This window comes from Ambystoma mexicanum, chromosome 2q (assembly GCF_040938575.1).
Source record: "Ambystoma mexicanum isolate Mex_15411 chromosome 2q, UKY_AmexF1_1, whole genome shotgun sequence".
NCBI lineage: Eukaryota > Metazoa > Chordata > Amphibia > Caudata > Ambystomatidae > Ambystoma > Ambystoma mexicanum.
The window spans coordinates 1337003236-1337020663 of NC_090924.1; the positions used below are offsets into that span (position 1 = coordinate 1337003236).

General features: G+C 45.6%; 1 protein-coding gene across 1 annotated transcript in view; it reads left to right on the top strand.

The window, feature by feature from the left end:
- The first annotated feature begins 226 nt into the window (after nt 1-226).
- The window catches only part of TGFBR2 (transforming growth factor beta receptor 2), a 248507-nt gene continuing 231305 nt past the window's right edge, over nt 227-17428 (top strand). The window contains exon 1 of the mRNA XM_069648799.1: nt 227-632. Coding sequence (XP_069504900.1) covers nt 536-632 — 97 coding nt within the window. The 5' untranslated portion in view covers nt 227-535. The remainder of the gene's footprint in view (nt 633-17428) is intronic.

The window sequence follows — 17428 nt, forward strand, 5'->3', positions numbered from 1 at the left end:
GATTATGTAATGAGACAACAGGTCACTAAAGTGAGCGCTCTGTGCACGATTAATTGGTATCATAGTGCTCTAAGCGAACACCTCGTGCCTTGAAGTGCCTAAAAGCTTAAGAGCTCACGTCGCAGCTCCAGGCATCTCAAAAATGCACAGCGCAGGCAGTGGAATCGTGTGTGCAGGCATCGACGTCCAGAAAGTGGGACTGGCTCTGAAAAAAAGGCCGGCCCTGGAGAGATGACAGGAAGGGGTGAGGTTTTCTGTGTAAGAAAGGGAGAAAAAAAGTGTGTTCGACCTAAAAGTTGTGGGCCAGCTGTTTGCGAAGTTGAAGATTTCCTGTTTCCCCTGCTCAGCCGTGAGTCACTCAGACACACGCAGGACTCGGAGGCAGCAGCCAGTGCTGGAATCCAGGACTCGCCGCCTCGGGAAGAAAGAAAGAGGGCCGGCCGGGACGGGAGGAGCCGCTCCCCGCATGAGGCGACCCCTTCCTCGCGCCCTGGCGGGCCCCGGCCTCGGCTTATGAGTGCCCGGCGGAGGGACCATGAGTGCCGCGCCGCCCCGGCGCCTGTGCTGGCTGCTGCAAGTTGTCTTCTGGACCCTGACTTCCAGCACCGTCCCGCCCATGTTCCGGGACACCGGTAAGTCTCCGGGATTGGCTCGAAACGGCGCCCCTTCCCCCACACTGGCAGGGTGGCTGTAAGGAAGTAGTTGGGTTTCTGGCGTGGTGGCGCCAGTGCCCTTGTTTTTTTTTTTTTACCGGGGCCGGGACAGAGTCAGTCATGTGTCATGCTGTTGCTGTATACCCACCCCTCTGCTCCGGGGGTCCTCTGTGTGCGGATTACGAACTACAAGGAACAGCGTGGGGCACATGACGCAGGGGGTCCGGGGATGGGGTGGGGGGTGGGGCAATGGGGCAGTAAAACGCCGAGCATTCTCCTGTGGGTGGCTAACGTGCAGCGTCCGGACATATCGTTCCCGGTTACTAGTTGACATGGTGTTTTTGTAGGTGTGCTGTTATGTTGCAGAAACATGCTTTGCTATAATTCTCCCACACGACACGCGAGCTTAGGACACGCGCTTGTATGGTTGTGGCTCGTGGGTGACACTCTGAAAGACTGTGCAGTGCCCGCTGGCTGGAGCGCCTTCACAGACCTGCACGCATACTGCGAGCCAACGGTTTCAGTTCTGATTGGATAGCTCAGTGGGTGAATGTGACTACTGCATGGACCAGCCACTAAACTGCACACCATAGGTTCCATCTACACACGACGAGGGTTAACGTCCCACAGCAAAGTTCTATGCCCAAACTACTGCCTATGGGTTCCACACACAGTTAAGTAGCTCAGATAGTTAATGTACTTGCTGTGTAGACCTCAGCTTTTAGAATGCAGGTTACAGGTACATCTCCCCCACAAGGATGAGAGAGCCGTTTGGACGCCCCCCTAGCTTTATAAAATGAGTAGCGATAGCCGCTATGGCCAAAACGTCAAGAGTCTGTGTAGCGTGGCCTATATGAACGGCTCTCATTAAGAGACATTATGGGGTAAAAGAGGGAGATTGTCTAAATATCCATCGCGGTGCACTAGGCGTGAATATATTTACTGTATTATTGTTCAATCGTGTTTATTTAAGTTGTTGGCACGTCCTATAGCGCCTGGTTCCGGTGTTCGTTTGAAATCGGTGCTTGGAAATGCTGAATAAACACCCCCCAAAAATGTTCATGTTTTATTTCTCCAAATGGCAGTACATCTTGGAAAGTCGCTGGTGGCGTCTGGCACGTGCGGCACACTCCGTGCTGGCCCGGGTCAATAAAGGACTCAGCGCAGCGTCAGGGGAGTTCAGGGAATTATAGGGTGGGGGGCGAAAGGGGGTAGGGACGTCATCCTCTCAATGAAAGGGGTTCCCGAATCCCTCCAAAGAGGGTGCCGAGGCAATAAAAGTGTTCGTTCGGCGAAGCGGGAATGAGTGTGTCAGCCCGAAAGCGCAGCACTTCCTCAGCCGGAGCGGGTGGCCCCCGACTCTCTTCATTGTCTATTGATAGTCAATCGGAACAACATAGCTCAGTTGGCTGAGCTCCTGCTGCAGCTCTCTCCTTGCAGGACTCAAAATTGAACCCCGGCAGACTGAAATAGCCGTCCATTCTAATCGGGTTGACAAACTGGGTGTCATAACAGTACACATCTCTTCTTAAGAGATCGTTCAGAGCTAGGCCACTTGTTGTCGTGGGATGTGTGCCTCATCATTATGACTCTGCATTGGGGACCCTGCTCCCGGCCATTCTTGGCCTCACGGAGGGGCGCCTTCTAGGAACATGACTGCGCGAGAAGGTCAGCAGTTTCTTCGCTGTCTCACTTGTTCTGCATCCAAACAATGAACGTTAGACCGTGAACGTGGTGGGATGTCCCGGGAGGATGGCTCAGCGGCAACGTGCTCGCCTTGGAAACAAGACAACACGAAGCAACACAGGTTCAATCCCCGGGTTCAGCGCCTTGATGCCCCCGGGCTGTGTGAGCGCTTTAAAAAATGCAAATAAATAGCGTGCAAACCACGCGACCTATTTTTCAACTGCACATTTAAGGAAGCGTGCTCGGGCTTCCGGCTACATTGGCAAGTCAAAAGCACAGCACAATATAACATCACTAAAAGGACCAAACATCACAGGATGTGGCCCAACCAGTGCGTTCACTCGTGTCTCAAAGCGCAGTGAACCGGCCGAAAGACATATAGTGCCCGATTCATGGAATATTTGCCCAGTTCAAAGTGAATTTGCACTGGTGAAAAGTGGCTCTGCAGTGCCGACACACACCCTGATTCATGGAAACGTGTAAAGTCTATTTTCTGGAGTGCAATGTCTGGACAAAGTCGGCGCATACTCATTTTTGCACTACAAAATGAATCAGCGTTTGTGTCGGCAGTGCAAAGTCATAATATTGGCGCTAGGCAAAACACCTGCAAAATAGTGGCAAACAAACTTAACTTGCACATGCAATACGTTACACATTGTATTGCATGCTAACATAACTTTTCCTTTTTGCACCTGTAGACTAACATGATTCACGCGCCAGTCAGGTGGGCGCTCTGGACACCCACTCGTTTCCCCCGGGAGAATGCTATTTGCATACCACCCTGGGGCAAAGGCACCCTGAGCCGCTTTCATTGCCCACTCACGTCTGAGTTCTCAGCAGCAGCGCGTTCAGAAAGACAGACAGCGACTCTCCTCGCCCCCAACCCTTAAATGCAACGCTTAAAAACACGGGCCCCATTCATGTTATTTTTTGCACATTTCAAAGTGACTTTGCATGGCTGAAAAGTGACTTTACGCTGCTGACACACACACTGATACATGGAACTGTGCAAAAGTGTATTTTTGCAGTGCCGAGCCAGTTTTGCAGTACAAGCATGACTTTGCCCTGACTTTGCACTGCAAAAATAAACTTTGCACAGTTCCATGAATCACGGTTTTTGTCGGCAGTGCAAAGTCACTTTTCACTAGTGCAAAGTCACTTTGAACCGTGCAAAAAATTATGTAAATTGGGACCATAGGCCTAATTCATGGAACGTTTAGAGCGGAGTAAAGGGACTTTGCACTGCCAAAAAACACTTTCTACCGGGCCTAATTCACAGAGAGGTGAAAAGTGAATTTTTGAAAAGCATGAAAAGCACAGTCACTTTGCACCGCAAACGTACTCTTTACAGCACACTTAATGGGCCTAATTCACACAAAAAAGAACTAAGTAGCACAGTTGTAGCACATTTTTATGAAGTAGGGCCATTTAGCGTGGTGCAAAGAATACTTTTGCAGTGCAAAGGCCCTTTGCCCCGCTCTGTGAATTAGGCCCGGTGCAACGTGTATTTTTGGCAGTGCAAAGTCACTTTGCTTTGCTATATGTTCTGTGAATAAGGCCCATAGTCTGATCAGCACATATCTGCACAATGGGAAATTGTGTAAAGCAGTTCAGTGTGTCAATGCACACGCTGCTTAAATCCATTTACAGCCTGTAAGTCGCTGGTTTGATGACCTGCACAGCATCATCATGTTTAGCAATAATTCAGCCTTTTAATGGGGTGAGGGGTGTATGTCTGCATGATGGCATAGAGTGGTTGGCTTAATTTACTTTCGTGTGATCCCGGGCGCTCGTCGACGTGTAGCACGACTTCCAGTGTATAGAATATGTGTTAAGTGCAAAAGTGAGCTATGAACGTTTTGCACCAAAAGGTAGTTACACGCGGAAGTGGTTGGAGCCTACAATTATTCCTAATGGGAGTTCAGGACAAACACACCCATTGCTCTTAACGTGTTAACAGAAAAAATAGTTTCCAGGGTGAGACTCCATTAAACAAATGGAGAAGTTGAGACCCAGCTTTGCTCTCACGTGTGAGGGTCATATTAAAGTGTCGGTCAAAGTCATGGCTTAAAAGGGCAACTGTGTGTAGTTATCAGTGGTTGTTTTACTCCTGTTTATGTGTGTTGCTGTTTGCTCTCTGGCTAGTGTGATACGTACACTGATACTTATAATACCATGTAATTGGGGTCGGACTGGGGCATCAAATTGTCTTGGGCACCAATGAAAACGAGGCCCGCAGTTGCCAATGGCAATTCCTTCCTTTTGTGACAAGCTGTTTGTATAGTACCCAAGGGTGGGGTTTTTGATCAAATGTGATGCAAATTGTACATTTTGAAGAATTTTCATTCAGTAACAATGGCCAAAACTATTAGCTGCATAGTGAATTAACGTATCAAACAGGCCCGCATCTGCCAAAAAAATGACCCACTTTAACCAAATAAAAACGGCCCACACCAGCATTTTGCATTTTTTTGTTTGGGCACTGGCTTATTGCCTGATAGGCCAGTCCGAGCCTGTAATTGTAATTGTTTATTTATAACGCGCTTAATACCCAGGGGTTTCTAAGCACGGACCCGGGGATCGGCCCTGTGTTGCTCTGCATCATCTTGCTTCCAAGGCAAGCGTGTTGCCCCTGAGCTATCCTCCCGGCATACAATAAATGGTGAAAGGCATTTGTATAGCGGGCACGTGTATGTCTAGACCGGAGATAGTAGTCCTCAAAGGGGCGAACGATCCAGGCCCGGCGTCTAATGACTCTGGACATAAGTTGCTTATTTGAAAAACCATGTGTTGTGGTTACAGATTTATTACATTAACAAATGTTTATGCATTAAATATAAACATGTTTATGGCAGTGAAATTCATACAACTTATTGGAGCTGATGTACAAAGCATTTCTCAATGGGATTGCGGCATTGTAAAACTTTTTGCAAATCTGCCCATTGTCTTCTTCCTACATAAACCAGCGAGGTTAAGGACCAACTGGGCTCTATGCCACCTCCCATACATTGGCACAAAACCCATTAGCAACTCACCCACACATTAAATGTCTGAGCCAGGCCATATGCGTTTACCGTGGTATTAGAATCTGGCCCAGCCGCCAGTGTTCCCCTCTCCCATGGACTTTCCTCAGAACCATACCCATTCTTTCTGCCGGCAGACATTACTAGTGAGTACAACCTCCCACTGCCAGTGGGGGCAAACTGGTGCAGCATTAATAATGGACTGGGACAACCACTGTGGGCAACCAATACCACTGGGCAAAGAAGGCCTACTGGGTTACCCCCCTCTGACCTCACCACAAATCATTGTTTTTATGAACCCTATAATGATGCAAATTACCACCACCGTGCCCATGTTATGGTGGTAGGTTCTGATACCGCGTACTGTTTCCACCTTTGTGGTTTCATGGCGCTCTAGCAGATCTGTAAAGCAGTTAGTAGGACCGAGCGGGTGAAACTTGGCAGCTTCACTTCGGTTTACACCATTCGCTGAGCGTGGGTGTGTTTTTCGGTTGGTAGCCGCCATGTGCTGTTCGGCGAGGCTATGTGTGGTTTGTTTCGTTGTTGTGGTGTAGTGAAGTGCTTGCGGTTTGTTGTTTGTTCCCCATGGCAGAAGGGCACACTCCGTCTCTGTGTAGGTGCTCCTCAAATGTTATGCTGTGTTGAATGAACCTCAGCTTTTCTGTGTTGTCGCCTTGTGGGGTGTTCATGATCTTCCCACAACCCTGTGCACCCTTCTTTTACCTTGCTATTATCGTTGACCATCGAACCGTCAGCTGCGGGAAGACATTTGCCCACCACAGCTGTTTTCATGGCTTGCGTTAACAAACTGGCCACCTACCCTCACCCACCATGCCGTTTCTCCCAATGCTGGGAACGGATTGTTTTTGCTGTGGGATCCCCGCTTGACTGGAGTGGGGCTGCAGGTGTTGAGGGGGGAATGTTCTCACTCTCCAACCCCTGCGCGTCACAGAAACATTTGCCTCTCAGAAGATTAATTAAGAACACCTGGAAAATAAACCCACGGAGGGACATTTCCTATAATGTTGCATGCCAAGCATACAGTGTAACAATTGAGAATGTGAGATGGAAATAGTTGTGCTGCGATGAAAGGTTTGACCAGCACTTGTATGACAAGTAACCTCATAATACCGGCGAATGGTTTTCCTTGCGGCATGGAGGAAAGAACCAAGGTTGTTGGCACAAGATGGTGTACAGATGCATTTAATTGATGGCTAAAATGATTGATAAATGTCATGACTGTCGACATGGTACATGTATGCACTGAATAACTGCATGTATGAAATTAAATGAAAAAGAACTGTATTTGAAATACATTAAATAAAAAATAAGTGAACTTAAAAAACGAATAGGTTGTGTGTTGTGTACGAAAACTATATGGTACTAGAAGAATGTATTGGGCAAAAAGTGAAAAAATGATGAACATGATACATGGGTCAGTATTTAAACATTGTTGTATTTGTTTTTTGATGTGCTTGTCCAGTGTATAAAACCCAAGAATCCTTAAAGTGAATAACGTTCATCCAACTAAGAGATTATGGGCCTGATCACGACTTTGGCAGTAACGCCGGCGGTATTACCGCTGGTGGTATTAGCCCTACTGCCGAACTCCCCGGCGCTAATAGCGCCGGATCACAAGTTCGGCGGTAATGTAATTCCCCATTAAGCCCATTCGGGAATGCCCCATTCCCCATTGGGCTCAATGGGGAAAAATCGTGCTCTTACCGCCGGCGGATTTCCCGCTGGCGGTAATAGCGCACATTTTTGGCGGATTTCCCCCCAGCCAAGAGCTGGGGCGAAATCTGCCGAAGTCCTGATTTGGCGGACCCTTAAATCCGGCGGTAATAGCGCGACCGCCGGATTTAAGGGTTACCACCAAAGTCGTGATGAGGCTCTATGTGTCCTGAAGACAGCCTTGAACTATATAACCTAAGAATGGATTAATCCAAGAGGGTTGCAATCAGAACAACACGGCTACACTGTGTTGTGAGGGCTTTTTTTGTCGTATATTTATTGTAAACGTCACTCATAATAGGTTATTAACATCACCCTTTTTCAAAACAGGGCGATTTGAACAGAAATAATGAAACTGTTTAAGGATCAATAGGCTTCACGTTGTCCACTTTTTAAGTTTTTGATATATATGATTTCATGTCGTAGGTCTCTACGCTTTTAGACTTCGATTTGTTAATAAACTAAGGAATTTATATTATGACTGACCCTTTACCATCCTTTATATGTGTTTTGAAAGATGGTCATTCCACTTTTCTCTAGTTAAACGTGCAACAACTAGGGTAGCTTCTTTAGAATCAGTTTTCTATGATGTAGAAGCTGTATTTAAATTTGCCTGATTTCCTGCAGAGTACCATTTTAATAGGTGCGTCCTTGTGGGTGAGTGTCTGCCCACCGAGTCACACGATCACGGTTCGAATCCCGGCTTCCACATCGGCGAGGTCCAGGTGCACTCAAATAAATGAAGAGTGTAAGTGGACTCCTGTGAATCTGGGTAGACCTTTTTTTTTGCCGGCACTGAATCCCCCGCACCCAAGTGCACTATCACAGCACCGGGTCTTGGTAACCTGTCAGAAACCATTGCTCGCATTTCCCCAATGGCAATCCAATGCAGCCAAGCAGCAGTGGCGTTTCCAGACTCGTTTGACTGTTGTGGCCCAAGTGGGACACTGACTTATGCAGTGGTGGCAATAGGCATGATGGCACACACACACAATGATCATAGTTTAGGATAATGGGGTGGCACCTGGGGTGGCCAATCAGATTCCAGGGTAGCAGGTGCCCACCCCAGGCCACTCTCTGGACACGCCTGTTGGGAGCACCCGGGTAGCCACACTCTAACGTGCAGCCATTGCTGTCCGGTAACACGCCTGCCTTTCTAGCAAACTCCCCAGACCACGCCAGGCTCCTGTTGGTCGAGAGGAAGATGCGTTATTTAACTCTGTTGTCTTCTGACTTGTTAGGGGTGCAGTGTAGGCTTTATGTGGCCCCCAGCAGTTATGGTCAGAATTTGGGAGTGCAGTCGAAACGTTTCATCCCTGTGTCCCGTTTCCACTCTTTTTTTTTGTTGCACCATTGTGTTGTGATTCTCCCTGGCTTGTGGTGTTCCAGGGCCCCAATCACTCACTGAGCCTAAGGTGGCTTGGACCAATAAAATGTACAGAATAAAGTATATAATTGGTTATTTATTACACGTTTTATACCCAGATGTTTCGAAGCAGGAAGCGCGGACCCGGGGATCGAACGTGTGTTGCTCCGCCTCGTCTTGCTTTTAAGGTGGCCCCTGAGCTATCCTCCCGAGAAACAATGCTTTTGCCGTGGTTCGGACGTTTGAGTCTGCCTTTCGTACATCATGCACTGAGGAAAAATGCATCCGATTGGTTCTTGCGCCAGCCATAACAGAAAGGTTATGCTATGTTAACGGGACATTTGTAAAGCTCTCCACCACCACGGGTATGCACGGTCGGACTGGGCCATAAAATTGTCACGGGCAACAATGAAAATGTGGTGCCCAGTTGCAAACGGCAATTGACTCCTTTTGTGACACTGTTTGAATAGTAACCAAGCAGGAGCTTTTTGATACTGTGTGGTGCAAATTGTGCATTTTAAAGAACATTTATTCAGCAACACTGGTCAAAACTACTAGCCGCAGAGTGAATGAACTCATCAAATTGGCCCACATTGGCCAGAAAAGTGGACCATTTGGACCCAAAAAACTAGCCCACACCAGTATTTTGTGTTTTTGGTTCGGCCCTGGGCTTATTGCCCTGTAGGCCAGTCCCAGCCTGTGGGTATGGCTTTCTAGTTCTAGTTCTAAGTGTCGTATGGAAGCGCAGTGCTCCATGGGAGTTAGTTTGTTTTGAAAACACTGGTGTAGCATCGAAAACACTAAAACAGCATGTCATTACAATGATCTAATTTGGGAAAAGTTTGTAAGTCTACATAAAACAAAGGCTTATCAGTGTGGGGCTTTATCAATTGTCTTAAAGTTTATACAAAACCTGAATAAGCGATGAATTGAGCCATTCTGAATAGCCTTTTAAGATTGTTTATTTAAAATGATAATGATGTGTTATTTATATAGCGCCTTAATCCAAAGCGCTTTACAGAGCACCTATTTGCATACAATATCACCCAACCGAAATTGGTACCCATTTATCGACCTCGGAAGGGTGAGAGGCTGAAAGGCTAAGTTGGCATTGACGGGATTCGAACCTGCGACCTGCAGATCATGCTCAGATCGCAACAGCGAGCACTCAACTCGCTGAGCTATCTTACCAGCATTTGTGTGGGGTACCATTGAAATCTGTAGCAGGGGCATGCATCGTATTTGTGGGGTTATTATTATATTAGTTTTAAGGGAGTTAGCGTGGAAGAATTGCTCTTATGATGATAGGAACGTTTTAAAATATAGATATTTAATGATTTTCTACACTTTCAGGATTATGAGTTTCTTTGGAGTGCTTTAGGAAGGATGCATTTGAAAATGTGTTCATTTTGAAAAATGATTTGTATATCTATAGGGATGTGTGATGTGTTTTTATGTGCTATTTAGTTCTGAAATTCTTTTTGCTTTTTCTCAATTGTACATACAAAGCAACCTATTGAGTGAGACATTCGCTTCAGAGTGATTTACGATTTATCTGATTTTACCAGTAATTTACTGTTCATTTACATCCTAAGGTGTACCGCGCATTCCTAGATACTGCCTTAATGACCATTTTCTTTAGCGGCTCCGACAGCTTGCTACATCGAGTGAACACTCTCCCCATTACTAGCCTGCATAACTTGTATCCTCGCTAGTAGTCACCTGTACTGTCACCATTATGATTGTCACTGCAAACAACCCCGCCTGCATCCATGCCTGACATTCAGTTAAAGGTCTATCTAGTAACTATGTATACCAACACAACTTGCATTTAGCATATTCAGCGTTAAACACTGTATGCTAATACCTATTCTACTGTATAACACCATAATTCTTTGGGGACAAACTACCAGAAATATATAATCGTATCTCCTTTTTGCCATTATTCTGGAGAAGGGACTTTTGTTGATTACTATCCTTGTCGACTTGGGCTACACTATGTGGACAGGCACTGGAATTACAACAGTATTGTAACAACTGCATTTGTGTTGCATATACTAATTTTCACGTTCACAGAGACCTACTATGTAGTTAGCCATTTTGACTACCTCCATCTATGGCATTATAGACCTCTGAGCTGCCTGGCTACTGCCTATTGGCTAATATTGTACCTGTTGACACCCATATGGTCATGCCCCTCCGAACAGCCTAGCCGTCGGCCAGACTCCTCGGAGAGCAACTATGTCATCATAGACCATTCTAGCCTCGGTACCTATATATCCTACCAGACCTGTTGTACCTACCGTTAGCCTGTGTTTGTAAGCCAGTACATTGTAAGTCTGTACTAACTGCCAGTGTAAACTGCATGCCAGCCATCCCTTGCAGCCTAACTCAGTATCTGGCTACCACAGAGTTTTTGACATGTTAGTACTAATGTTACCTATGCCCAGCACCTATAACTAACACCTATGCAGCACCTTCTTATATAAGGCAGGCGTGACCACATAATAACCTATCATGCGCACCACTAAGACTCACCTTATATATACATTTTGTTGCCTACTCTGGGCTACTCTAATAACCACCACTATAATGGCCTATACTAGCTCCATACCGTGCAAGCTGCAGGAGAGAAACACCCGTCTCAGAGCTAGGCTGCCACGACTTTTCGATCTTAAAAACAAAAGAACTAGCCCATTGGTCTTCATACCAACCCTAACTGCCTCTGACCCTAACCCATCTGCCACAGCTGCTGAAAGACTGCCTAAAACACAGACATATTCTCTTTACAACCAAAAGAGATCCAAGCACCACAAACTAAGACCTACCCAAGAAAGAAATACAAATCCTACCCTTTCAGGTGCCCTCATCAACGCGAGGTCCCTCATAGCACATAACACGGAAATTGCCGACATCCTTGCTATGGACAACCTAGACTTTATGGCTGTCTCAGAGACTTGGCTCCACGATACTGCAGGTCCGGCACTTATGATTGCCATACCAGACAACTACAATATACTCGGAGTCGATAGGCCCAACTCTAGAGGAGGCGGCCTGGCTATCATTGCCAAAACTAAGTTAGCATTAAGACTTACCCCACCACCAGCAATCAAATCCTGTGAACTACTTTCAGCTAAACTACCCATATCCAATAATAGTACACTAACTATTCTCCTTGTATACAGACCACCAGACCCTCTAGGTAACTTTGAGGAAGACCTCTCAAGCCTCCTTACCAACAACATCAAAGATTCCACCCAGCTCCTATTACTAGGTGACTTTAACCTGGGATTCAATGATGTTGCAGACAAACAGGCCCAATCTATCCAATCTATTTTAGTCAAACATGGCCTTACCCAAAAAGTCTTAGCTCCCATACACATAAAAGGACGCACCCTAGACTGGGTAGCTAACCTGAACTGCACAACTACCATCTCTAATATTAGCCCACAAACGTGGTCCGACCACCACCTTATTTGTTTCTCATCTACTATAGAGACTCCAAAACTAGATACTTGTGAAATAGCACCCCCCCTGCTAACCAGAAGTAAAAAAGAAATGACTGCTGATAAACTACTCCCTCTCCTCCTACTAACTCTCAGCGCTAGCGCAAATAACTCTGACCCAAATACGCTAGTCGAAACATTTAACAATACTATGTCCAATGCGCTGGATATTATTACCCCAGTCAAATTACGTAAAAGCAAACACGATTCACACCTTAATTCATGGTTCACCCCCATCTCAAAGAACTACGGTTCCAAAAACGAAAGCTTCAAGCTATCTGGAGGCACTCACCCTCAGCTGAGAATAAAACTCTACTTGTTAACCTGGCAAACAAATACAAGAAAGAAATAATCCAAGCCAAAAAAAACACATTTAATGATAGAATCAGTAAAGCCAACTCTAAGTCCAAAGAACTCTTCTCCATCCTCCGGGAAATGGAAAACCCGATTGCTCCTGCTGATAATGTCCCCAAGGACAAACAATGGTGCACCAGCATCCAAAATGCCTTAGCAAATAAAATAATAACTCTACAGTCCAAAATTGCCAAGAAGAAAGTCTCCTTGAGTTCCACAGGAACACAGACTACCCCTTTGACTGATATACCTTGTATAGCTACACCAAGTAGCAGCAAAACATTCAGGTTCACCAATATTTCCATACTGGAAACTGTAAAGGTTATATCATCTCTGAAACCTTCGAATTGCCAGGGCGACAGTTGCCAGGCACAAGTTATCAAGGACGCAGCTAGAGATTTAGCTCCCTTCATTTCCAAGCTAATTAATGCCTCCTTCAATTCAAGTACTGTGCCTACAAACCTTAAAGAATCCTGGGTACTACCTCTCCTCAAAAAACAGACCCTGACCCGGCGATCCCAACTAATTATAGGCTCATCACCACGGTCCCTTTCCTCCTCAAAATGATTGACCGAGTAGCCTACCTCCCGATCCAAAACTATCTGGAGACGAGCCAACTACTAGGAGCACGCCAATCTGGATTCAGACCACTACACGGTACTGAAACTGCCCTAATCGACCTCAAGACACAAATCGACCAGTTGAAGGATAAAGGTAAAACAGCTATGCTCCTCCTCCTTGACTTATCGGCGGCCTTTGACCTGGTGGACCATGCAGTGTTATGCAAACATCTAGCGTCTGCTGCCCATTTCTCAAGTGAAGCTATAGCCTGGGTACAATCCTTCCTAGCCAACCGTATGATGAGAGTGTTCTCACCCTTAGCCTCAGTGGACCCAATACAAATCACCTGTGGCATCCCACAGGGTTCATGTGTCTCCCCAACAATGTATAATAACTTCACTAAGCCCCTCTTTGACTAACTTGACAGAATGGGGGTCGGTCACCTATACTAATTATGCGGATGACACGCAGATCCTCATACCACTTTCTGGTAACTTTGTCGAAGACATAGCTCTAGTAAACAAGATTTACTTCCTCATTCAGGCATGGATGGCCTCTCACGGCCTCTGCCTGAATGATGACAAAACTGAGATACTGATCCTGAGTTCCAACTCCAATCTCAAAAAACGTAAGCCCCATCAAAATCAAATCAAAAAAGCCCCAGTTACTCTGCCTTTAATATAGACGGAAACGTAATCAAGGTGGTAACAGAGGTAAAAACACTGGGCTTCTACCTTGATTCCACATTATCCCTCAAAAAACAAGTCAATTCCCTGGCTCATACACCTGCAAATTGATCAGGGCCTGTAGACCCTACCTCTCTAAAACTAACTGCATCACACTAGCCAATGCTTTAATAATGTCTAAATTGGACTATTGCAACACACTATATGCAGGTGCTAACAAAACTATCATAAACACATTGGAAATACTACAGAACAATGCTCTTAGAGCAGCCTTGGACATACCCCATAGAGAGCATATATCTGATATCAGGAAAGACCACCACTGGTTAAAAATTAGTGACAGAATTCTCCTCAAGACGGTATTTCTCACCTACAAAGGACTGAACAATACCGCGCCCGCATATATCACTGCTAGATTGACCAGAAAAGTCTCCAATCACCACACTAGAGCTTCTAACCATCTCTTACTAGAAACTCCCAGATTTAGACTAACTAAAGCGGGTGGGGCTAGCTTCCCTGTCAGAGCTGCTCGTGCCTGGAATGCTCTTCCCATGGCACTAAGAGCTGATCAGCCCTACTCTAGATTCAGATGTAACGTGAAAAGCTGGCTCTGACCAATGACGCCCATTAAACTGTTCCCCGGCACTTGATCCGGACTTCTGTTTGTAACTATTATGATCCTCCAGAAATGTGTTCCTCAGACCATCTCTCTTCTTTCATTGTGATGTGTTACACCTATATCTCGAATATATGTACTGTAAATACTGTAATAATCATGTACTGTAACTAATGTATGTAACCAAGCTTAAATATTCTTGTTTGCGTTGCGCCCGGCTACCCCAGGGTTTGGAGCACATTATCAAATAATAAACTAAACTAAACTAAACTACATTGTTTGTGTTATAATGTATGATTTTTCTTTTATATATGTCTTCCTCTTTTCCATGTGTAATTCGAAATATTTTAAAGGTTGACTAGTTTATTTAACCGTAGAGACTAGTTCATTTAACCGTAGACAATAATAATAAATAAATAAATAAATAAATAAAGCAGCATGTGCCTGCACAGGTTTCATACAGCACGCACCCAGGTGGGAAGCAGTGGAGCGCTATGCAGCACGGGGATGCATAGCTAGGGCACACGACTGTGGATAGACTTAGAACGGTACACTTGGAAGGACACAGGCATTCAGAGGGCTACGGGCAGGGATAGGGAGAGGCAGGTGGACAGAGAGAGGGAGCTGGACCCTGCATTACAGCATTGCACAACAGACATGCAGGCTAATTACAGCTTTCACCAATGTGGATAATACGTGTGAGGAACGTTTCTGGATCAGGGGTTAATGTTGGCTGTTTTAGTGGCTTGAAATGGCGTTTAGACCTTGTGAATAGCAGGGTGAAGGTGCCCAAAGGGGACTCACGGTAAGTGGATTAAAGTGTGCTTTGGGGGAACCCATGCAGCGGGTTTAAGTTGGGGTTCTTCCTTTCTCCGGGTCAATTGTGTGGTTATGTGGACAAGCAAGAAGTGCAATTACAAACTTGCATCAATTTCTAGAGTCCCTTAATACAACTAGAGAGAACTGTGTAATTGCCCAGGGCTATACTTCCTCTGGGCCCGAGGGAAGCGTCCATTCCACTTCCTGGATGGGGGCTGGCAGTGTCAGGCGAGGAGAGGAGGAAGGGTTCACTCTCGCAAGAATGTCCTTTTAGAGGTGCAGGACAGGGCATAGTCAGGACTTGGGGGGCCGACACTGACAGGTAAAGGGGTCAGAGAAAAAGACCCAACCTCGGTATATTCCACCCCTCAAATATGCCACCTGCTCAAGACAGCAATGCTGGAAAGTTGCTGCTGTGGAACAGCCCTTCCAGCGACATTATGACCTCTTTCAACCCAACCCCATCTAGTGTATTAGTGGGCGTAGTTGAACTACACGGCATGAAGGAATGATTGAGCTTCTGGGGGTGAGTGAAAAGGTGAGTGAGTAGACTGACCTTGCAACTGTTCCTTGCACTGAATTCCTGTTAAAACCAAGCATTGTTAAAGCCCAGTGTTTGACTCTTGTACAGGTATTAGGCCAACATTCGCCAGTCACTGCCATGCCCTGGTTGCACCTGTTACAACCTTACTGCCAAGCAGTGCCTTGAAAATTCCCATCCAGTGCCTACATACAACCCATAGTGTTGACTTTCACATTGTTTGTTTTTGTTGTGATGTGCATTTGTTAAATGCAATTTTCCACTTATGTTACCCAAAAAGGAAATATGTGGTAAAAGAGGGGCACTCTGACGATGCACAGAATCTGGTGCCTTCGTTTGTGAAGTGTCCTGCCTAACAATTTGGTAAAGGTGGCCATCCTAGTTGAGTGTGCCATGTTGTAGCTGGCATGACAATTAGCATAGCAAGGCACTTTAAGCAATATTCAGAAGCAGCAAAGAGAACTGAAACAGGCTGTTCATGTGTTCACAATTTCATGTCCCAGTAACCAGAAGCACTGCTAACAAGTATTACCCAACATTTCTGCAGCCAACACATTGGCCCAATTGTCTGAGCACGTGGGAGGAAGTGTTCCTTCCTTTTATTGGAAAATACAATGTGACAAGGGGTATGGCATCAGCGCCATTGAGGACAGGCCCATGTCTATTCATAACAATACAAGCCATGCTTGGTCTCCAGCCTTATCTTTCTCACTTAGTATCAGTTCACCCCTCGGACTGCCCAGCGTGTTAAAAAATAAACTAAGATACTGTTTAAGCAATGTTTTGTAATGCCGATATGTATTGATTTAAAGCATTTCTAGCAGGGTAAAAGTCCTAAGAGAACAAGAATTGGCAACGCAACAGTTTTGGTGTTTACCACCATTTTTTGCATTATGCGTTCACAGGCACCAGGGTGCAAGGAGGAGAGTGCAAAGTTTTAAAGGAGGGTGCAATGAGGGGTGTGGCGGTGTGCCAGAGAATGAGAAGAGGAATAGAGCAAGGGAGGAAGCCATTGATAGAAGATGCGATCGATGATGAGCAAAAGAAAATATGAGTGAGAAAGAGTGAGAGGGTAAGAAATAAAGTGAGAGTGTCAGAGGAAGGAGGAGAGGGGGTTGAGAGAGAAGGTAGGGTGAGGGAATAGAGGGTATAGGTTGGGTGGGGATAGAGAGCTAGAGGGGGTAGGTGTGCATGGGTGGGGGTAGATATATTACCATGTCACAATATATTATTATGCAGCACAAGCAAGTCAGGGATCTCTTTCCTCTGGAATGAATGTGGCGCACAATAAAACTGCTTTTTATTTTTACAATCAGATTCTTTGTTTAAGGAGGCCTCCAACCTGTCTTGCACCCAACCTCCACACACACCCCGAGTCACAGTAGACCAGGAACCAGGCGGGTGTGTTATAAATTAATATTTTATTTATTTATTATTTATATGGAAGATTTAATAAACAGTTACAATGAGCACCAGGGGATGGCAACACAAGCTTCAGGGTATTCTTAGTCAAATGGCACACGGATTTGCTTTACTGATGACACCACTACAATCAACAGTTCAAAACAGCATGTAAATGAATGCAACCCACAGAAAGTGCATGCACACACAAAATACTCTGGAGTTCCAGAAACCCTCACCCTCCTCCGCACCCCTAAACCTATACTACGCTTGTCAGGTTTGAAGGGATGGCAGTGGCAAGGACTGGGAACCCCAGGTTAAAATCAGTTTTAAAATGGGGTTTTCAGAAACAATATGGGAACAGCAATAAATGGGACAATTTGTTTTCTGCACCAGGTAAATTGGTCTTTACTTTATTAGGACAACTGCTAGGGGACAGCACACAAGGCCACTTCATGCTGCTTGCTTTTAGGAGACAAATA